Source organism: Mastigoproctus giganteus, chromosome 1 (assembly GCF_048544385.1).
Source record: "Mastigoproctus giganteus isolate SK-2022 chromosome 1, ASM4854438v1, whole genome shotgun sequence".
NCBI classification, from domain to species: domain Eukaryota; kingdom Metazoa; phylum Arthropoda; class Arachnida; order Uropygi; family Thelyphonidae; genus Mastigoproctus; species Mastigoproctus giganteus.
The window spans coordinates 228,574,417-228,598,828 of NC_143575.1; the positions used below are offsets into that span (position 1 = coordinate 228,574,417).

At 37.6% G+C, this 24,412-nt stretch overlaps 1 protein-coding gene across 1 annotated transcript in view; it reads right to left on the reverse strand.

Moving 5' to 3' along the window:
* LOC150091574 (uncharacterized) overlaps positions 1-24,412 on the reverse strand; it is a 298,466-nt gene that overhangs the window by 137,675 nt on the left and 136,379 nt on the right. The window contains exon 8 of the mRNA XM_090369000.1: positions 18,419-19,115. Coding sequence (XP_090225126.1) covers positions 18,419-19,115 — 697 coding nt within the window. The remainder of the gene's footprint in view (positions 1-18,418; positions 19,116-24,412) is intronic.

Genomic DNA, 24,412 nt, shown 5'->3' on the forward strand with positions numbered 1-24,412 from the left:
AATGTCTTATAATGGGGGATTTTAACTTCCCAGATATTGACTGGAACTTGTGGGTTGGTCACTCACACACTAGTCAGACTTTTGTGGATTTATTGGAAGATTGTTTTCTGCAGCAGCATGTTCGAGAGGCAACCAGAGAAAGTAACACTCTTGATCTGGTTATCAGCAGTGATCATTCGTGTATTAAGAATTTGCAGATAAAGGAACCACTAGGTGGCAGTGATCACAGTGTGCTGAAGTGGGATTTACTGAAAGAGGTAACTACCGTCAGGGGTAAAGGAAAGGGTTTTTGCTTCCGTAAAGGGGAGTACAGTGGTCTCAGACAGTTTTTAAATTCTGTACAGTGGGATCAACTGACGATGTTACAAACAGTAAATTCTAAGTGGGAAGCATTCAAGGAATTAATCGTGGAAGCTACTAGACTTTATATACCGATTAAGAAATATCGTTCAAGGTTTAGGCCTAAATGGTTATCAAAGGAACTAATGAGACTCGTGACAGAGAAGAAAAATGCATGGGATGCATATAAATTATCAGGTGACGCAGAAGCCTGTGGCAGATATAAGCTAGTCTGTAATCAGGTCACAAAGGAGGTTCGGCAGGCGAAGGCGGATTACGAGAAATCTTTGGCAAAAGATGCTAAGAAAAACAGCAAGGATTTCTTTACTTATATAAACTCTAAAAGGAAGGGGATTAATATGATTGGTCCACTTGACATCGATGGTTCGACTGTTGATGATCCTGCTCAGATAGCAAACAAACTGAATGAGTATTTTGCATCTACATTCACACGTGAGGAATTATTACAATTTGAAAATGGAAGAAGGTTATCAAATTGTAGCAGTGTGCTTAATGATTTTGTAATAACTGAGAGCAAAGTGGAGGAGAAATTGTTGAAGTTAAACATAGGAAAGGCACCTGGGGTGGATGGGATCTATCCAGTTATTTTAAAGGAGGCGGCAAAGCAACTAAGCAAACCCTTAGCCATAATTATGAGAGCATCCTTGGACTCAGGGGAGGTTCCCACGGACTGGAGATGTGCAAATGTGTCCCCAATTCACAAAGGTGGATCGAAGGGTGGCACGAGTAATTACAGACCAGTTAGTTTAACTTCTGTTCCGGGTAAAATAATGGAGTCACTGGTTAAAGATGCATTGCAGGATCATCTAGACAAGACTGCAGCAATAATTCAAACACAGCATGGGTTTGTTAAGGGAAAGTCTTGTATAACAAATTTGATTGGTTATTATGATGTGGTCACAAAGGAACTGGATGCAAAAAATAATTTTGATATCATATACTTGGATTTCAGGAAAGCTTTTGACACTGTTGCGCATGGAAGACTACTGTACAAATTGGAGCAGAATGGTATTAAGGGTAAGTTGCTACAATGGATAAAAGGATGGTTAAGTGGGAGAAGACAGAGGGTGGTAATCAATGGGTGCTGCTCTTCGTGGACTAATGTTATTAGTGGAGTCCCACAGGGTTCGGTGTTGGGTCCACTGTTGTTTTGTGTATTTATCAATGATATTGATGAAGGTATATCAGGCTTAATGTCGAAGTTTGCAGATGACACAAAGGTTGGCAGGGTTTTTAATGACAGTAATGGCAGTGTGCTACTGCAACAGGATCTAGATAATTTGGGCAGATGGGCTAAGAAGTGGCAACTGAAGTTCAACCTTGACAAATGCAAAGTACTGCATATGGGGAGAAGTAACCCCAGAGAAACATACCAACTGTGTGGTACTACACTTAAGATGGTAGAAAATGAAAAAGACCTGGGAGTAATTGTGCAGTCAGATATGAAGTTTTCTGAGCAGTGCAGACAGGCGGCTAGGGCGGGTCATGGGGTTTTGTCAATGATATATAGGAATTTTGCTAGCAGGGAAAAGGAGGTGTTGTCCCTCTGTATAAGGCAATGGTCAGGCCACGCCTTGAGTACTGCGTACAGGTCTGGAGGCCTCATTTTAGGAAGGATGTAGATTTGCTTGAGCGTGTACAGAGAAGAGCAACACGATTGGTGAGGGGAATGAAGGGATTCTCTTACCAAGAGAGGCTTAAGTTCTGCAAATTGCAATGGCTGGAGACTAGGCACCTGCGCGGTGATCTGATTGAGGTCTATAAGGCCTTGAATGGGTTGAACACGCTGAATTCTGATGGGATCCTTCCACTTGTTCAGATTACGAACCTACGGGGACATAAGTTCAAATTAAGAAAGGACAGATGTAGAATAGATGTGCGGAAATTTGCCTTTAGCCAGCGGGTGGTTAATTGCTGGAACAAACTTCCATCTGTCGTTGTGGAAGTTGATAGGTTAAATAAATTTAAGGAGGAACTGGACAGGTATTTGGAGGGAATGGTGTGATTTTTTTTTTTTTTTTTGGTTGATGCTGCATAAGCTCCTACACTTGCTTTCTTGCATCATGTGCCACTACTACTACTAAATGAGGAGCATTCAGGGAAATAATTGTCGAAGATACTATGCATTTTATACAAACTAAGACCATAGCTTTCCAACATTTTCCCATGGCGATACCGTAAGGATATTCAAAATTCTATATAACTCCATACCACAAAAAAATAAAATCGCAATATAATTATAATATTTAAGTATCTTTGAGAAGGGGACAAAACACATTTATATTTACTAAAAATTTCTTCATTTAACATTTTTAAGCTTCCAAGTTTCACTTTTTTTTATTGGTTATCATAGAAAAGCCAGCTTCACAAGTGGTGGTTGAAAACTGCAACAAAACTACAATAGCACATTTAGCCAAATTAGGAAAATCTTGCAATGAAATCCAGAAGATGTCCAGATCATTTAACTTCAAGCTCCAGTTATTGTCTAGTCCTGTGAATTCCTCTTCTTTGCCAGGGAAAGCCTGCTAACATTTGATGGAACAAAAGATTTCTTATCTAGTCATGTGCAGTTGTGTTCAAATCTAGAAGGAAAGTAACTTTCAAGTTCATCTCTTAGTAATGTCAGGTAATTACAAATCAAATCTTTTATATCTTTCTTCAAATAACATCAGAAGCTGTTGGTAACATTTCATAATTAACTTTAATGTCCTGAACCAGATTTTTAATTTGTCTCTTAGTGCTGAAATTTTGTCTGCTGTAGTCCAAATGCTCTCACCCTCTCCTTGCATACTGAAAGTTGTTTTATTCAGGAGTTCAAACATATCAGACAGAAAAGTTAATTTTGTGCATCATAGTTCATTTTTAAGTAGACTTATAAACTCAGTTTTATGCTCAAATAACCCCAACAATGCATCCTTGAGCTAACGAATTCAACTTAACGCTCATCCCCTTGATAACAGGCATACCTTGGTATGGAGGAGAATGTATTTTGTACCCATTTCTTCGCATATATGAGCAAATGTGCACGATTTAAGAGGCTTGCTTTTAATAAACCTCACCATCTGCACAGTCTTCTCTAAAAACATTGTTTTTGCCAACAGTTTTTGCAACCAACACTTCTCAGTGTAGAAATAAAAATGTGGTTAGTATTTTTTTTTCACTCTCTTTTTTTGTCAAGGAAATAAAACTTTTTGTAGCCCCTGTCATTGAAGGTGAACCATCATTAAATTGATTAATTTTAATTTTTGATCAATTAAATTGTATTTAAATGGAAATTATTCCCCAGACTAGATCAGCAAAGCAATGGGCACTAAGGAAAGGGAGTGCTGTGGCTCAGGGGAGAACTGTAGGGGCAATTCTCCAACGCATCACAGCCTAACAACATGTGCAACTTGTGAAAAGTTTGGAGACCTTTCCGGAATAGGACATGATCCAGCCAAGTGGGATCTTAGCATGTGTAAGGTGCAGGGAATGTGAAGAAATTAGGTGCCAACTCAACATTCTGATGGGTGTTTATGAGAGTTTGCAGAGTAGGGCAGATGGCATCAAAGGAATTACAATGAGTGCCCATCAAACCCTCTGCCACCCAACTCAATGCCAGAGCTCATACTTGTGCATCAGACAATACAGCAGCAATCTCCAAGGCAGAATGCACTGGTCCCACAGGAGGTGGTTATTGTTGGTGACTCTGTTTGGGAAACAGGAAATATATTGTGCAAGAAGGATAGGTGGAATATAACCAGGATATGTCTGCCAAGAGCAAAAGTAGATGTGTTGTAGACCAGATATCATTTTTTATATAAAAAAGAAAAAACAGCACAGAGCAACATTTGGAAAAAGTCACGAGTTATGACTGAATTTGAAAGTGTCTGGAATTCTGCCCAGACACAATAGGAGGGAGGGAGGACGTGTTGAGAGCCTTGTCAATCAATTCGGCCCTGGAGAGAATGTTCAAAGCTCGTAGGTAGAATTTTTCTCAGCACAGTCTGTACTTGTTAACAGGAAAGACTGCATCTACATGGACGGGATACACTTAAATAGAAGGTGTGCAAGAATATTTGCTGATTCTATTAAGGCAGTGATAGGTGGGTCAGAAAGCTGCTAGCTTGGGGGAATACACAGACTAATAGATTAATTAGAGCTACAGGCAGAGGTGAAAACGATTCTTGCATTGCATCTATTGCAACAGGCAGCATCCTGGAAAGCAAGGTATCAGGAATTTCAGGCCTTGCTGTGAATCATCATCTAAGGGAACAAGTGAATACATACATTGGCTGTGTAATGATAACTAAGGGTAAGAACATGTGCATATATACTTGTATATACACTAATTCCAGGAGATTATTAACGAACTTGAAGAATTTGAAGTACTGATTAAGTCACATCAAATGAAAAACATGAAAACATGGTGTCACTCAGACATAAGTGATGTTGCATTTTAATTTGGGGAGTACAATGTATACAGAAACAACAGACAGGATAGGATAAGCTGGGATATGCTCTTAGTTAAGAAGCATATTATATCTACAGCAGTACATCCAGTCAACATGAGTGATCAGTGCGATGTTGAATCAGTTTGGTGTGGTATAAGCATTGGTAAAACAAAATTGAGGTAGGAGTGTGTCATTAGTCATTTGCCTAATGACTGCAATACACAGACTTCTATATACTACAAAATTAGTGATACACAGATTTTGTAGTATACTAAACATCTATACAGAGAAATAGAGTGGGCCAATAAATCAAAATGTCTTAAAATGGGGATTTTAATTTCCAGAAATTGAGTGGAATTTGTGGTTTCGTCACTCACACTAACAAGACTTTTGTAGGTTTTTTGGATGACAGTTTTCTACAGCAGCATTTTAGAGAGGCAACAAAAGGAAGCCATACTCTATTATTCCTGATAACCAGATCAAGAGCATTGCTTCCTCTTGTTGCCTCTCGAATATGTAGAAAACAGTCATCCAAGAAATCTACAAAAGTCTTGTTAATGTGAGTGATGAAACCACAAATTGCACTCAATATCTGGAAAGTAAAAGTTAAGACTTTTGCCTGCACGTGCATTAAGAATGTGCAGATAAAAGCCACTGTGTACAAAAGTAGAATTTAATTAAAGAAATATTATTATTATTATTAGGATTTATTTCATTATTACAACGGTTCTCGTCAACCTAATATCGAAAAGTCATTCCTTTATTCTTTTTTTTTCATTTTCTTCTATCTTCTCAATCTCCATCCACCAGTCCTCTTCTATTCAGGGCTGCTCTCACACCTTCTATCCACATCCTTCTTGGTCTTCCTCTCTTTTTTCTTCTCCATGGCATCCATTTCCATGGCTTCTCTGGGTAATCTGTCGTCCTCCATACTCTTCACATGGCCAAACCACTCCAATCTTTTCTCCTCTATTTTATTAATGACGATTTTTTGGACATTCATTATACAGCTAGGCCTCGCATAACGCGAGTTCGATTAACGAGATATTCAGTTAACGCTATTTGAAAAATGATACCACTTTTCACTTTACACAATGCAAATTTCCAGTTAACGCGATTTTTTTTTTTTTTTTTTATGCGATAGTTGAAAAAGATTTGAATCTCGCGTTAAGCTTACCACGAGTCGTACGGTCAATAAACAAACGTTTGCCTGCTGCCCGCCTCGGTGTGTTCCATCAACCATCGGAAGAAGACGTGTTACTTGTTTGTCTCCTGCTAATAAAATCAATGCACAGTTGCATAAAAATTCAAATTTTTAAATGAGCCAGATGAAAATGTTACCGCAAAGGAGATAACGGTAAAAGAATTAGATGAAATCTTTCTTATCGCAGAGAACCTCAAACAAAAGGTTTGATGTTCTCTGCGATATATATTTCGCCAGGGCCCAGAGAAGACTGTTGTTGGCTATCGGAAATTGATTGATGAAAAGAGAAAGTCAACACTGTTCAAATATTTCCGCAACAGTAATTTCTTCATTGTGTATTTTATGTCAGAGGTTCCCAAAGTTTCTCGGTTCACGGCACCTTTAATGTCTCAGTAATTTTTTCAAGGCGCACCCAGACCAAAAGAAATACCTAACAGTTTCATTTAGTAGTTAGGTCCAAACAACTTAATAAGAAATGCTGAAACTGTGAACTACTTCGAGCTAGTAGTTCGCGCAGTGTCCGACAGATGTCGAGTATCGCTGTGTTTCCCTCAAAAATTCAAAATATTCGGCGGCGCACAGTTTAAGAACTGCTGTTTTATGCAATAAACATTTAATTCCATAATTATTTTCATTATCTTTTACATTATATACAGTTAAAAAGTTATTTAAAAGGTATTTTTAAAATTCTTTATGGACATTCCAGAAGGTCAAGGACCAATTATAATTTTCCTATTGGTTATTATATTCGATTAACGCGTTTCCGTTTTGCGCGATGCGCTCGCGGGACGTATTAATCGCGTTAATCAAGGCCTGCCTGTCACGTCATTTCTAACTTTTTCAGTCCTGGACTTTCTTGCCAATCTTTGCCAAAAATCCATCTCAACAGCCATTAGTTTATTTTTTTGTCTTTCAGCTAAGGTCCATACTGTGACTGCCATCCATATAATAAAACACTTTGTAATATTGCATTATATATATTTGATGTTTAGTTTTGTTAATAATATTTTTATTCCATAGCACATTAAGCATTCCTATGACCTTTCTACCTTCACCCAGTCTTCTCTCAATTTCCTGCGCAGATGATCCATCAGCCTGGATAATTGCACCCAGGTATTTAAAATTGCTGTACAGTTTTCACCTGTATTCCATCTAAATCCAGAATCTCCCCACTTTGATTTTTTTAGGGGTGTTTTATAGGCCTAATGACTGCAATACACAGACTTCTGCCTAATGACTGTGATACACAGACTTCTCTATACTACAAAATCAGTGATACACAGATTTTGTAGTATACCAAACATCTATAAAGAGAAATAAAGTGGGCCAGTAAATCAGAATGTCTTATAATGGGGGATTTTAGCTTTCCCTAAGTTGAGTGGATTTGTGGTTTTGCACTCACACTAACAAGACTTTTGTAGATTTTTTGGATGACAATTTTTAAATGACAGTAATTAAAGTTAAAATTTAAGTTTTTAGATGATAGCAATTAGAGATATAACTATTCTTATGTATTTAATTACATACTGAATTTAAAATTAAAGATAACTATAACTTAGCATATGCACATTACAAATATTGCTTCCTCTGCATCTAAAAACCTGGGTTTTCTCTTTTGCTCTAGGAGTTACTTTTCTTCAAAAGCTGTACAAATCGTAAATATTTCCCTACCATGAAATACTGTTCCCACATCTCAGGCTTCTTAGATTGAATTCAAAAGAGAACAGTTAGGTTAATTAAAGACTCATCTCTAACAGAGTCTCTCTCCACTCTCTGTCTCATAGACGTTCTGTTTCTGCTACATACTATTTCTATAGATACTTCCATGGGTGCTGTTCTTCTGAATTGGCTTCTATAATTCTTGCTCTCTCTCTCTCTCTCTCTCTCTCTCTCTTCCGAAGCAATCTGAACACATGCCACCACCAGACAATATCCTTTTACTTTCTAACTTCAAACTCACAAAACCAACTTTTCTTCTTCCTCATTTATTCATTCGACTTCTGTTTTCTGGAACAGCCTTCCTTCATACGTATTTCCTAAAAACTACAATCTACAGAAGTTCAAGTCTAATATGAAAAAGAGCCAGGTGGGCAGGAGCAGCAGTGAGTAGCAAGATTATAAGGTCTCTGACAAAGAATGCAAAGAAAAGCAGCAAAGACTTCTATGCTTAAATCAACAGTAGAAGGAAGGGTTTGAATCACATCGAGGCACTCAATGTCTATGGGTTAACTGCTGGTGACCCTGCTCAGGTCATAGACAAAGTGAATATGCATTCTGCATTCGCACATGAGGAATCCTTTAAAGAAGGGGATGACAGAAGTTTATCAAACTCTAATGAGGCGGTAAACGACTTTATGATAACTGAAAGGAAAGTGGAGAAATTGTTGAAGGTGGACATAAAAAAGGCACCTGGGGTAAATGAAACCTATCCAATTATATTAAGAGAAGCAGCAAAGGAAGAAAGAAAACCCTTAGTCAATTATGAGAGGATCCTTGGATTCAGGAGAGATCCCTATGGACTGCAGATGTGTGAATGTATCCCAAATTCATAAAGGGGGATCAAAAGGCAACATGAGTAATTAGACCTGTTAGTTTAACAACTGTTCGGGGAAAATAATGGAATCACTGGTCAAAGAGGTAATGCAGGACTATCTTCTGGACAGGTATGCAATTATACTGAAATCACAGAATAGATCTGTTAAGGGGCGGTCTTGTCTAACAATCTGTTAGGTTACAAAGATGCAAGGAACTGAATGCAAAAAATAATTTAAATTTTAATGATATTGACGAAGGTATATCAGGTGCCTTAGTGTCAAAGTTTGGAATGATTCAACCTTTGTATCATTCATCATGATGAGCTACTGCAACAAGATCTAGGAAAATTGGATCAATGGACTGAGAAATGGCAGTTAAACTCATGGTAGTGGAAAATGAAAAAGACTGAGGGAAATTGTGCAGTCAGTTATGAAATTCTCTGAGCAGTGCAGACATACTGCCAGAACAGCTCATGGGGTTTTGTCAGTGATATACAAAAACTTTACTAGCAGAGGTAAGGGGGTAATTATCCCTTTGTACAAGGCCATGGTTAGGTCACACCTTGAGTATTGTATACAGGTCTGGAGACCTAACTTTAGGAAGGATATAGATCTGCTGGATTGGGTGCAGAGAAGGACAACCAGATTGGTGTAGGAAACAAAAAGGTACTCTTACCTACAAAGGCTTCAGTTCTGCAAATTTCAGGTTCTGAAGACCTCAATCAGATCACCTGCAGGGTGATCTGATTGAGGTGTTTAAGCCTTTGAATGGATTTGTGCTTAATCTCTTTGAATGAATTGAGTATGCCTAATGAGAATGGCATTCTTCCTTTTGCTGAGATTACACAACACACATTCAAGTGCATAAATTTAAGCTGAGGAAGGATTATTGCAGGATAGATAGGTGGAAGTTTGCCTTCGGTCAGCCAGTGGTTGATTGTTGGAACAGACATCCATCTGTTGTTCTGCAAATGGATGTTTGGATAAATTCAATAAAGAACTAGGCAAAATCTTGGAGGGTATGGATGGGAGAATTGTGTATGTATTGTTTTTCTTTCTTTCTTTTTTTTTTTTTTTTTTTTTTTTGTTTTGGCTGATGAAAAAGACTTGCTTTCTTGCATCATTTGCCAATCTTCTCCTCTTTGCAGGAAGTATGATTTCTCTGCCACATTAATACTGTTCACTTTTTCCTTCATAAATAAAACATATGAAAGCCAACAACTGAGCAAGTTCGCTAACATCAGTAAACTTGTTAACGAATAGAAAACAGGGTGTTGTTTTTCCCAACTGTATCTCTTACCAAATTTTAAATGTTGTCAGATATATATCCTGAATTTGCTGCCCAACTGTGTTGTCAGCCAAAGGGGTCTTCTTAACTTCAGCTTCATATTTAGGTCCAAACATAGTTTTCGCTATTGCACAACATGCCAGAATTATAGTTTTTCTCATCTACTGTGGTAGCTTATTTTTTGTGATTATCCCATCTACAAGATAACTTGCTTCTTGAGCTTTATCCAAGCCTTCAAACTTCTTAGTAAATAAAGCACTTTGTGTTTTCTATGTTTCAGCATATCTTTGAAATAATTCACAGTTTTCCCCTGTTAAATGGTTGTATTTAATAGAAAAATGTCAAAAAATTATTTGGTACCACGCTTGCATTAGCCAGTTTTTTTTTTTTGTTTTTTTTTGCCAATGAAACACAAAGGCATAGAACTGCCCTCATTGCCACACCATGTAAAGTCCATTTTCAAATACTCCTCACTGCATAAATGTTCAGGCGCCTCCATAGCCAGGTGGGAAGGAGCAGCAGTGCATAGCACACGCTTCTTGATTAGACTGGGGTTCGAGCCCGTCACCACCAAATACAGAGGATGCGGAAAGGTCAGGGAATGACCACCGCATATCCCGAAGCAATATGGCCTTAGTTGCTAATGCTCCTAAAAACTAAATAACAAACAAAACAAACAGCATAAATGTACTTTACCTTTTGTAAATCTGATACCAGTATTGCCCAATGAGGACAAACACTCAGTCTTACTTGTCAAAGCTTGGACATCTGTTTCAGTAACACTAATTGGTTTTGAGTTTGTTGTATCATCTTTCTCAACACTGGTGGGATTTCTCTTATTCACAATAAATTTATCCACAACTAGGGTAATACTAAAACGTGTACATAAAAAAAAATGCTGCACACATTAACACTTTTAAATCAATCCTAGAAAATATAAAACTATTGCACAACAGCATACAACTAACATGATACTGAACAGCAAAACAGCTATGTTGGCATGTGCAAATACTTGATAATAGAGTGGCACAAGTGTCAGAACCAATAAACTAGGCTTAACCCTTAATAGAAGTCAGCTGTTGCTTTAGATTTGTTCATTCCATTCAGTATTACCACAATGAAAACAAAAATTACCATAAAGTACTAACTGTAGGTGAAATTTTGTCTGTATAGCCTCTCTCCATTGAAATTTTTTTATTTACCAACTTTTAAAAAAATTTTGAGATCAGTAATTTCACAACACCCAACGTTATTACAGGACACCCTAAAGTGTCATGACACCCAGTTTGGAAAGCACTGAACAAAGCGATACTGTTCAAAGGTGTACACCTTTCAACAGTATCGTTTGAACAGTATCATCATTTCATTTGATATCCTAAAGGATATCAAATGAAATGATGAGACTAGTGGCAGAGAAGAAAAATACATAGGCTGCATCTAAATTATCAGATTACAGGAAGTCTCTGGCAAAGAAAACAAAGAAAAGTAGCTGTTGTTATTGTTATTTTGGTTTTTTAGGAGCATTAGCAACTAAGGCCATATTGCTCTGGGATATGCGGTGGTCATTCCCTGACCTTTCCGCATCCTCCATATTTGGTGGTGACAGGCTCGAACCTCAGTCTAATCAAGAAGCGTGTGCAACGCACTGCTGCTCCTTCCCACCTGGCTACGGAGGCACCCCTAAGAAAAGTAGCAAAGACTTCTTTACTTATGTGAACACCTGAAGGAAAGGAATGAATCTCATTGGTCCACTAGATATGAAACGTATAACAGTGATAATCTAGCTCGGATTGCTGAAAAACTGAACAAATATTTTGGATCTATGTTCCCATGTAAGGAATATTTTAGGAATGTGGATGCCAGAAGTATTTTGCTATAACTAAGAGGAAAGTGAAGCTAAACAGAAATAATGCACCTGAAGTAAATGGCACCTAACCAATTATATTGAGACAGGCAGCAAAAGAGCAAAGATTTAACCATAATTACGAGAACATCCTTAAGAACTGGTGATGTACAAATGTATCCCTAATTCACAAGGAAGGACGGGTTTACAGGATTAACTGAGTAATTACTAACATGTAAGCTTCAGGTCTGTTTCATGGAAAATAATGGTGTTACTGGTTAAAGGAGTAATGCAGGACCATCTAGACAGGAATGTAGTTGCATGGCAGTCACAGTATGGATTTGTTAAGGGGTTATCTTGTCTGACCAATGTGACGATACTATGATATAATAACAAAGGAACTGGAAGCGGTTTTTTACATCATATACTCAGATTTCAGAAAAGCTTTTGATACTGTTGAACATAAAAGACAGCTGAACAAATAAAAGCAGTGTGGCATTAGGGTAAGTTACTTTATGGATAAATGGATGACAGAATGGGAGAAGACCGAGTGGTTATCAGGCTTAATGTCTAAGGTTGCAGATGATATGAAGGTTGGCAGGGTGGTTAATGAAAGCAATCAAGGTATGCATTTGAAACAAGAACTATAAATATATGAAGATTGGCTGAGATGTGGCAATTGAAGTTTAACGTTGACAAATACAGGCTATTGCATATTGGTAACAGTAATCTCAGGTTAATATACCAAATGCACGGTGCCACATTCAGGGTGATGGAGAACAAAAAAGACCTGGGGATAATTGAACCAGTCAGACATGAAGTTCTCTGAATGATGCAGACAGCTACTAGGACAAACAGGTATTTCACAACAAGGAAATGGAGGTGATTATCCCACTACATAACGCAATGGTCAGGCCACCTCTTGAGTACTGTATACAGGTCTGGAAGCCTCATTTTAGGCAGTATGGGGATCTGTTGGAATGGATACAGAGAAGGGCAACAAAATTACTGCGGAGGAACATAATGGTACTTTTACCATGAAAGGCTTCAGTTCTGTATATTTCAGCATCTGGAAATCACACACCTGAGAGGAGATTTAATTGAATGTTTAAGGTTTTGAAAGGATTGAATAAGCTAAGTGTGCTGATGGCATTCTTCTTCATGCCAGACAAAACAAGGAGGGGGGGGGAGGCATAAATTTAAATTGAAGAAGGATGATTGCAGGATAGATGGGCAAAAATTTGCTTGCAGCCTGTGGACATATGTTTGTTGGAACAAACTTTCATCCTGTGTTGTGGAAGTGAGCAGTCTGAATAAACTTGAGGAGGAATCAGATAAATTATTAGACGGGTTGGACTTTTTTTGGCAGATGCTGTATAAGCCTGCATTTTGGCATCATTTGCTACTAATAAGTTATTTTTTTTTTTTTTTTTTTTTTTATTTGGTAGTTGTTGGCGCATCGGCTTCTGTGGCCATATTGCACCTCCCAAGGTTTTTGCAGTACTTTGATCCAAGCCCGAGGCGGGAATCGAACCCGCGACCTTTGGGTTGCCGGGCAGGTACTTTACCCACTCGGCTAGCCCGGTCGGCTCTAATAAGTTATGTAATCAGATGGGAGTTTCTGGTTTAGCAAGGGTGATAATCTACAAGTTTAGATAATTCCATATTCAAAATTTTGTTTTCTAGTAAATGATATGAACGAACTAACGGGCGAACCCATTGCTTGGTATGTATATAGGTACACTGCATTCACGTAGACTGTAATTCGATGTCAGTATGGATAAACGTCATGAGTTAACCAACTTTGAAAGAGGGATGATGGTGGGTGCCCGAAGCATGGGTCACTATCACGGAGGTGGTACAGAAATTGCACTATTGCCGTTTGATAGTATTAAGAGTGTATTGGGAATAACGCCATTTCTGGAATTGGGCAGCGTGTGGACGGAGAAAGGATGAACGTGGCCATCGACATCTGCTTCGCATTGTTTCAGCCAACCAGAGAGTGAAAGTGGCACAAATCACGGCCTACTTCAATGAGGGACGCACCAGAACCAAGACCATCAGGCAATCATCAGACTGATGATCTTGGTGGAGGTTATAGGTTAGCAATAGGTTATGGGAGCTGCCGACCCACCCGAGTCCCATTGCTAACACCATGACACAGGACTCTACACCTCAACTGGGTGAAAGAACATTGGCACTGGACCTTGGATATGGGTCTCCTGGTCTGATGGGTCCAGTTTCCAGTTATTTCGAGTGGACAGGAGGGTACATATCTGGCAGAAACTGCACAAAGCTATGCACCCGTCATGTCAACAGGGAACTGTTCAGACAGGTGGACGGTCAGTAATGGTCTGGGGCAGGTTCAACTGGTACACATTGGGATCTGTGGTACATCTAGACACATCTCCGAATGTGTCTCGGTTATTTGTCCATCCATATCATATCCTTATCATATCCAAGTATATGATATCATATACTTGGATTTCAGGAAAGCTTTTGACACTTTTGTGCGTGGAAGATTACTACAAATTGGAGCAGTATGGTATTAAGGATAAGTTGCTATAAAGGATAAAAGGATGGTTGAGTGGGAGAAGACAGAGTGGTAATCAATGGACGCTGCTCTTTGTGGACTAAAGTGGAGTCCCACAGGGTTCGGTGTTAGGCCAGCTGTTGTTTTGTATATTTATCAATGATATTGATGAAGGTAATCAATGTAATTAATTGATTAATTAATTAATATTGATGAAGGTAATTAATGTCGAAGTTTGCATATGATACAAAGGTTGGCATGGTTGGCAGTAATGGCAGTGTGCTACTGCAACAGGATCTAAAAAAAATTTGGGCAGATGGACTGAGAAGTGGCAATTGAAGTTTAACATTGACAAATGCAAAGTACTGCATATGGTTGGTACATTTCTCTGGGTAACCCCAGAGAAATGTACCAACTGTGTGGTACTACACTTAGGGTGGTAGAAAATGAAAAAGACCTGGGAGTGATTGTGCAGTCAGATATGAAGTTTTCTGAGCAATGTAGACAGGCTGTCAGAGAAGGTCATGGGGTACTGTCAATGATATAGAGGAATTTTGCTAGTAGGAGTGATCATCCCTTTGTATAAAGCAATGGTTAGGCCATGTCTTGAGTACTGCGTACAGTCTGGAGGTCTCATTTTAGGAAGGATGTAGAGTTGCTTGAGCATGTACAGAGAAGGGCAACAAGATTGGTGAGGGGAGCGAAGGGGTACTCTTACCAAGAAAGGGTTAAAGCCTTGAACCAAGTATCCCATGAATTTTGCAAATTGCAGCAGCTGGAGACTAGGCACCTGCGAGGTGATCTGATTGAAATGTATAAGGCCTTACATGGGTTGAGCACACTGAATTCTGATGGGATTCTTCAGCTTGCTGAGATTGCGAACCCGAGGAAAGACAATTGTAGAAAGATGTGTGGAAATTTGCATTTAGCCAGCGGGTGGTTAATTGCTGGAACAAACTTCCATCTGTCGTTGGGGAAGTTGATAGCTTAAAATTCAAGGAGGAACTGGACAAACATTTAGAGGGAATGGATTTGTGAAATTGTTTTTTTTTTTTTTTTTTTTTTTTTGGGGTGATGCTATATAAGCTCACACACTTGCCTGTATGTGCTTCTATTACTACTATCACATACACAGGTATAATAAGATTATCGCTATTATATGTGTACACATACACATATGGTGCCTCCGTAGCCAGATGGGCAGGAGCAGCAGTGCATAGCACACGCTTCTTGATTAGACCGGGGTTCGAGCCCGTGACCACCAAATATGGAAGATGCGGAAAGGTCAGGGAATGACCACTGCATATCCCTGGAGCAATATGGCCTTAGTTGCTAATGCTCCTAAAAAAACAAAAATAACAAACTAACATACACATATAATAACAATAAGAGCATAAAATTATATGCACATATAATATCGTTCTTCACTCCTATCTGTTCTAAAGTAATCAAAAACTCTTCACCGTTCAAGGAAACACTCTATGGCCAGCCTATGTAGCTGTAATTGGCTAATTTAAGTTTATTGAATAAGTAACAGTGCTAAAAGATAGATTATTATTATCATTATTAGCCATATTCAAACATAGAGGAATATGGCAAAATTTATCTTTCATCTTTTAACTTGATTCAACAAAGTAGTATTAATGACAAGAGGAAAGCTATAGAAGCAGCTTGCATGGTTAATCTCTTTTAAACACAGTAACTTAATTAATGGACAAAAACCAACCAAGGTAAAATTTCACAACTGTAATTAAACATGCATTTTTCTATCAGTATCCACACATTGGGTATTCTCTATCGTTCTTCACTCCTATCTGTTCTAAAGTAATCAAAACTCTTCACCGTTCAAGGAAATACTCTGTGGCCAGCCTATGTAGCTCTAATTGGCTAATTTAAGTTTATTGAATAAGTAACAGTGCTAAAAGATAGATTATTATTATCATTATTAGCCATATGCAAGGAAGCCTGAGGCTTATGATGCACCAGCCAAAAAAAAAAAAAAAAAAAATCTGAGTTAACCTGAGAGTGAGAGAGAGAAGAAGAAGGGAATCACCAAGAAAGAGAAAAATGATGATATGTCCCACCTTTTTGGATTACAAGTATTAAACAGCAAATAATATCACATAAAATGAATAATCTCTCTCTATTCCCTCTCCCTAGCAAGTATATACATACTTGCTAGAGGGGAGGGGAGAGAGGGCAAACAGCACTTGGTTTAAATGGTGTGAACAAAATGGATTACATACACCTCTACAGCACAAACTAAAAATACATGAATTCTCTATGATTCTGAACAGTTGTTTGGGAAAAGATAGATTGTAAAATTTAAAGGTGACACGTATAACAAATTATATATATATATATATATATATATATATATATATATATACTACAGTAGCGAATTTTCATTATAGCTTAACTAATTTGGTTACAAGTCTTTTCAAATCAGAAAGCTATTCACAGGTTGCAAGGTCCAAGTCAAGTTTCAGTGTAAACATATTTGGAATCATCCATACTAAAATGCATATAAAACCATATACATGTTGACCCTCTATTCCGACTAATCCAGCAGTGTTGGGACCTGTGGGATGCCGGATTAGTGTGTTTGCCTGTATGTGCTAAAATAACCACCGGTGATCTGGTGGTTATTTTAGCACATACAGTTTACCCAACAGCTAACCACCTCATCCTACCTTTAACACATTGACTGCCAAACTAGTGTAAGAAAAATATTCCCCAGGGGCCAAAAAATATTTCGCAAATAATTTGATAAGTAATTCTAAAATAAATGTAATGTCAGTGTTTTTTTTTTTTTTTTTGATATTTTAAGTGAAAAAACAACAAGTCTTTTTTTTATGTTGCATATATGTGGCTAAGGTGGCCCAGTAGGTTACTTTATTTCTTGAGAAGCCGTGTCGGCTACATAAGTGTGATGCTATTACAGCATACATATGAAGGTTGTTTGTGATTAGCTTATTGCACACGCAGCAAGTGCTGCAATAAAACTAATTGCGATAAAATAAACTCTCAAATAGTATTGTTATTAGAGATTTTGTGAAAACAAGTTCATCAGCGCGCTGTATTATCCATCACATTGTGTTGTGTTTTTCCGCAAGTTTGTACAAGTGTGCTGTAAAAAAAAAATTAAAATATAAAAAAAAAAAATCTAAAAAGGAATGGCTAAAAAAAAATTATTAATTAAGAGGAACTGAGAGAAATTGCTGGAATTTACAATTTAGCGCAGAGTTAAACTTCTCACAGGCACACCGCTGTTGAGTTTTTTCAGAAGTTCAACTTTATCTGTTATGGACAATGTACGGTGTTTGCGTTTTACACCACAAAAGGCACTTCCTTTATGCATTGGAACCATGGCTGGGGCTAAATGTGAGCAGGTTATAATAATAAATGCAAGAAAACAACAAGTGGGAATGGCTTGCCAGTGTTTACGAGTTTGCGCCGACAGCTGATGCTGCAACCAACACCACCAAAACAGTAGCGGCAGGCCAGTGTGCCGACCCAGGAAATTTGAAATTATATTCGCGGAAATTATGTCTGAATTAGTGGTGGAACCAGATTATCGGTGGCCAGATTAGTGATGGTCGACCTGTATCATTAGTCAGAGAGCCATTGTAACTTTGTAATCCATGTTTCAATGTAACTTTGAAATCCATTGCATTTTGAATAATTCAATATTGGATTATAAGGATATACTGTTGTGATTTCACCATTTGCCACTCATTTTATAAATCTGGGTTTGAATCCCATGAAAGACTGGAGGAATTCTTAACGACTTTTCAAACAAGTTGTAGTTGGAGGGAGTGGGATTTTTCCCCCATGAGTTATTCTGGGTTTTTTCAGCTGGACAACCTGTAAATCAGCCTGTAAGCACACACACAATTGCACAAAAATATTAATAATAAACAGCACAATATGGCCAAAGATTCCAATGCCCTGTAAAACAATAATAATAAAAATAAAAGAATGTCTTGGCATGTTTATGAATGAGATACCTTGAGGGGCACCATGAAATACAGCAATGGGCACTGTTCTGAAAAACCACTACCTTTAACTGTTGACTATGCATGCTGAGCATTGCTGCACATTCCTTAAATGTTATAATTAACACAACAAAACACTTTCCTTCTGATCATTGGTCATCATTGCTCTCAAAATTAGTTGCTTATATTTACTAGTGTACAACATTCATATAAAAATTAACATACCTTCAGAAGACGAGGAAGAAGAGGAAGAGGAGGAAGTAGAGGAGGAAGAAGTAGAATCCTGAAGGCTTTGAAGAAATGACTGTGTTGCCTCTGAAGCAGAAAGCTGAAGAGCCCAGTCATCACACTGATCTTTGGTAATATCTTTTTCAAATTTATCTTCCTCAGCAGTTGTTAATGAATTATCATCCAAATCTTTTTGTTTATATACATGCAATTCAACAGCATCTTTTTCAGCCACTTCAGCTCCCACAGAATCTGGGTCTACTTTTAGTGATTTATAAGGTGACAAAAATTCAGTTTTCTTTTCTGTCTCACTAGAACCACGCAACTCATTTATTGGTTTCAATTTTTGAAACAACTGGAATGATTCTCGGTTTCGTTTCTGGCCAACATGCAAAGGTATTACAGCAGTTCCAACAGGAGATTCACTACGACTTCTTTTCTGTCGCAATAATTGTGAGTGAGTATCTGAAGCTGAAGAAAACAAAGTTGAAGGATTATCTTCTGAAGCACATCTTTTTCGTTTAACCGGGCCAGGAATTTCCTCACTATTTTCTTCTTTTGCCTCTTGGTTGCTTCCAACAGTATCTTGACTAAATGTTATTTTTCGACATACACCAGAAACCTTTCCAGAATTAAGAGAGAGTCTTTCTGAGAGCTTTACATGGGTACTCAATTTACAAACACCTTGTTCATCCTGGAAGAAAGAATATATATAAAAGATGCACAATAAATATAATTTTAAGTTTATACATTAAGTGTACAAACTTAATAAGCCAATTAATATATATAGCTTAATATATATTAAATCAATTAATTCTTTGTAATCTGATATAATCATTAATTCTAACAATCATTAAAGCGAACAGGAAATCATAAATAAAAAATTTTAAATGCATACTGCATTTAAGAAATTCTAAAAAAAAAAAAAAAAAAAAAAAACTTACACTATAAGAAACTAAAAGGGTAATAAAAATTGTTAATAAATAATAAAGTGGATTCCGGTTATTTGGGTAACCGGTTAATCAGGTTACCATTTATTTGGAGCAAATCTTAAAAAACAGAAACCGATCAAGAAAATAGCCAGGGTTTACTTGGCTTAATTGGGACAGCATGCCGTTTAATCGGGGCAGAAGACCGCAGCACTGGAGATTAGCCTACGATTGTCTCCAACGATAGTTCCAACAGGAGATTCACTACGGTGTACTCTCAAGGTGTACTCTCATTTCCTCTGCTAACGGTACCATGCGGTTCGGTCGAAATTCTGGAGGTCACAACCATAAAACAATTAGCAGTCACCTGTTTATTGGGCTTTTCTGTTAGTGAAATCTATCATAAACGGACAGTAAACTCAATCTTACTGAATTTGTGATAATACTGACAGCTGGAATTCTGTAGGTTATAATGGCGAAATGTGTTTAAACTTGCATGAAATCTTCAATCATAAAAAAAAAATTAATTTTCAGATCTTCTCTTCATTCCTATTTTTAAAGCTTTGTAACTCATTATTCCGTTCTTACTTGCACATATCCGTGTTACTATGGTGAGTTCGTCATAACATGATTTGATTGTACAGTGAACTAATTGTAAAGGGGGGGGGGATACATTGTATTTTTAACTATTTATGTGAAACTTCGGATAATTGGGGCAGCCGCTTAATCGGGTGAAAATGCACTAGTCCCGATGTGTCCCAAATAACTGGAATGGACTGTATTTTAATAGATGAAATTATAAAAATGCTTAAAGAAATATTAAAATTAATAAAATTACTTTGGTAGCTCAGTGTGGGGTATTTTAATTTATTTATTATTATTTTTTTTTATTCTAATATTTTGCTCTGATTCCACTAGATCACTCTATTAACTTTAAAGTAACTGACAGTACTTTCTAACAAAATTTTCTGTCACATTTTCTCTATTAAAAATTCAAAGTGTCTCTATAGGGTTTGCAATATCTTGTTTATATATTTCATACAAAATCCCAGCAGATTAAAATAAAAATATTTCACAAAACCATTAACAAATTAAGTAAAGTTGGTTTCAGGTACATAACTGGACAAAAAGAGAAACTTGCAGACTATTAACGACTACATAATATTAAATTTGAAAAACTAATATTTTTAATGTTATCATCATTTTGAATTTTATTCAATTAACAAGAAGCAACTTTTCCTTGTAATGGCTATCCATGGCTGTCTATTTCTTCAAGTTCGGAAATTTTTCTACATGCTGACAAGGCAGTAGGATGAAGATATATTTTAGTGACATTCACATCTCTGGTGACAAAATGCATGCACTGTGATGGTGATTAAATCACGTTAAGAGATTTAATCACCATCGTATCCAGTATCGCTCACATTGTATCCAGTTGCTACTGCACTGCATTATATTCCTTCTTCAAACAAGAAATTGGATCATTTTTTTTTTTTTTTTTTTTAGGAGCATTAGCAACTAAGGCCATATTGCTCCGGGATATGCGGTGGTCATTCCCTGACCTTTCCGCATCCTCCGTATTTGGTGGTGACAGGCTCGAACCCCGGTCTAATCAAGAAGCGTGTGCTACGCACTGCTGCTCCTTCCCACCTGGCTACAGAGGCGCCTAAATTGGATCATATGAGCCATTCTTTTAATATGCTGATTCAATTAACACAAGTATTTTTTTGACCAGCAAGTATACTGCTACAACAGGATCTAGATAATTTGGGCAGATGGGCTGAGAAGTGGCAACTGAAGTTTAACCTTGACAAATGCAAAGTACTGCATATGGGTAGAAGTAACCCCAGAGAAATGCACCAATTGTGTGGTACTACACTTAAGGTAGTAGAAAATGAAAAAGACCTGGGAGTAATCGTGCAGTCAGATATGAAGTTTTCTGAGTAATGCCGACAGGCTGCCAGGGCAGGTCATGGGGTTTTGTCAATGATATACAGGAATTTTGTTAGCAGGGAAAAGGAGGTGATTGTCTCTCTATATAAGGCAAAGGTCAGGCCACGCCTTGAGTACTGCATACAGGTCTAGAGGCCTCAATTTAGGAAGGATGTAGATTTGCTTGAGCGTGTACAGAGAAGGGCAACAAGATTGGTGAGGGGAATGAAGGGATCCTCTTAACAAGAAAGGCTTAAGTTCTGCAAATTGCAGTGGCTGGAGACTAGGCACCTGCAAGGTGATCTGATTGAGGTGTATAAGGCCTTGAATGGGTCAAGCACGCTGAATTCTGATGAGATTCTTCCACTTGTTCAGATTACGAACCTAAGGGGGCATAAATTCAAATTGAGGAAAGACAGCTGTAGAATAGATGTGCGGAAATTTGCCTTTAGCCAGCGGGTGGTTAATTGCTGGAACAAACTTCCATCTGTCGTTGTGGAAGTTGATAGGTTAAATAAATTTAAGGAGGGAATGATTATGCGAATTTTTTTTTTTTTTGGCTGATGCTGCATAAGCTCATACATCGTATGCCACTATTATTACTACTGCATGCAATCACATGTCCCAATACTTTTGTGCTGAGCAGGTTTTTCCCCCTTCTATAATGATATCTGGACAATTCTATATACGTGTGTGTGTGTGTGTGTGTGTGTGTGTGTGTGTGTGTGTGTGTGTGTGTGTGTGTGTGTGTGTGTGTGTGTGTGTGTGTGTGTGTGTGTCAGCAAGTGTGTGTCTACACAATTCAGTGAAAGAATAAGCCAATTGCTACCTAAGTAGCTTTGAGCGTAGTGTGATAATCAAGACAGATGTGCTAGTATAAATAGAACAGACACTGTCTGAACTGTGTCTGAAGTGTACTGCTACTTTAACAGGACCTAGAAAAAAGTCAGGTAGATGGGCTGAGAAATGGCAATTGAAGTTTAACATTGCACAGGGGCATATGAAGTATAACATTGCATTTAAGTACTGCATATGGGCAGCAGTAACCCTAGAATAACGTACCAACTGGATGGAGTATACCAGGTTTCTCTGGGTTCCCTTTTGTCAGCTAAAAACAAGAAGCTTTAGGTATTTGAGGAGTGTAAAAAAAGTCATCTGGTTCAACAAATCCAAGTGTGGTACGTTACTCTAACGTACACTAAGGGTAGCAGAAAATGAAAAAGACTTGGGAGTAACTGTGCAGTAGAATATAAAGTTCTCTGAGCAATGCAGACAGGCTGCTAGAGCACCTCATGGGATTTTGTCAATGATATACAGGAATTTTGATAGCAGGAATAAGGAGGTGATTATCACATTTCCTTATAGAGGTCTGGAGGCCTCATTATAAGAAGGATGTAGAACTGCTGGAACAAGTACAGAGAAGGACAATGAGATTGGTGAGGGGAACGAAGGGGCTGCTTTACCATGAAAGACTCCAGTCCTACAAACTGCAGTGTCTGGAGATTAGGCACCTCTGAGGCAATCTGACAGAGGTGTTTAAGATTTTGAATGGATTGAGCAAGCTCATTGATGATGGGATTCTTTCTCTTGCTCAGACTACACACGAGGAGGGGGGGCAGAAATTCAAATTGTGAAAAAATGGTTGTAGAATAGAGGTAAGGAAGTTTGCCTTTAGCCAGTTGGTGGTTGATTGCTGGGACAAACTTCCATCTGTTGTTGGTGAAGTTGATAGCTTATATAAATTCAAGGAAGGAGTAGTAATTAGTCCTTTTCAAACTATTGGAGGGGATGATTAATTGAAATGGGAGGTTCCTCCTCTTTTTTTTTTGACTTGCTGTATAAGCTTGCTTTCTTGCATCATTTGCCACTACTAATTAATGCTAACAGTCCAATAATTAGAAAATAACTAGCCAAGGGCAGTCCTATAGATAGAAAACTTTATTGATGTGAGAGGCCAGTGGAAGGTGAAAAAAAAAATGTGCAGTTTAATGGATGGCTACAATCAGTAGTCACATGACGGGGGTATCACAACAGTAGTGTGCAATGATACTGGAATGACCAATGTGCTAGACCATGTCATGAATGGAGTATACCAGGTTTCTCTGGGTTCCCTTTTGTCAGCTAAAATCAAGAAGCTATGGGTATTTGAGGAGTGTAAAAAAGGTCATCTGTTCCAACAAATCCAAGTTTCACTTGTTCCAGTTGACAGCAGAAAACAGGTATGGCAACTGCAACATGAATCAAAGGACCATCATGGCTAGAGTCAACATTAAAGACTGGCAACAGAAGTGTGATAGTGTGGAGAATGTATTCAGGGCACATGTATCCTTTCATGTTCACAGTTTGTCCATCTAGTGACAACTATTCTGAGCAGAATAATATGCCATGTCACAAGGCACAGACTGAGAATGGTTCCAGGAGTATTAAAAGAAGTCCAGCAAAGATAATAATAAAATTTATTATCTTTGTTTTGTGAGCTTTGGTTTAAAAACAAGAAATAAATACAAATGAATTCTTTTCACAGCTAATGCATATAGTTTACACATGCTTGCCAGCAATAAAACACTATGCACTCATCACTTCCATTTGGCAAACCTACAAAGTGAGGGGAAAGAGCATCTTGAAATATGAAAATTATCCTCCCACACACCAAAATGATACTGCTTAGAATAAAAATGCTTGTTTAGGTCATTGTAAATTCATATTATAAATTAGGAAAAAAAATAACTAAATTTTATTTCAGGCTATAATGTGGGCATTAAAGATGCCCCTGATAACTGTGTTTATATCGAAGTTACATTTCGTGTATTAACAGACACTGAAATACATTAATGTTCATTTTAAAAAGTAGACATCTGATAGGGCAAAATTTCAACTGCCCCCCCCCCCCCCCCCACACACACTGAGGTTCTCGTACATTTTATTTGAGAATATGTCATAAATATACTTATTGTTAATATTGGTTTATTTTCTAAATAAACTAATTTAATTTTTATATTTTACTACTTAGACTGCTGATTTGATTATAGTTGTATTTAGAATTTGTATTTACTATAATGTAAATACAAATTTATTTCTTTTTAGATAAAGTAAATCTCAATGCAAGGTTCTTAATTATTTATTTTGAATA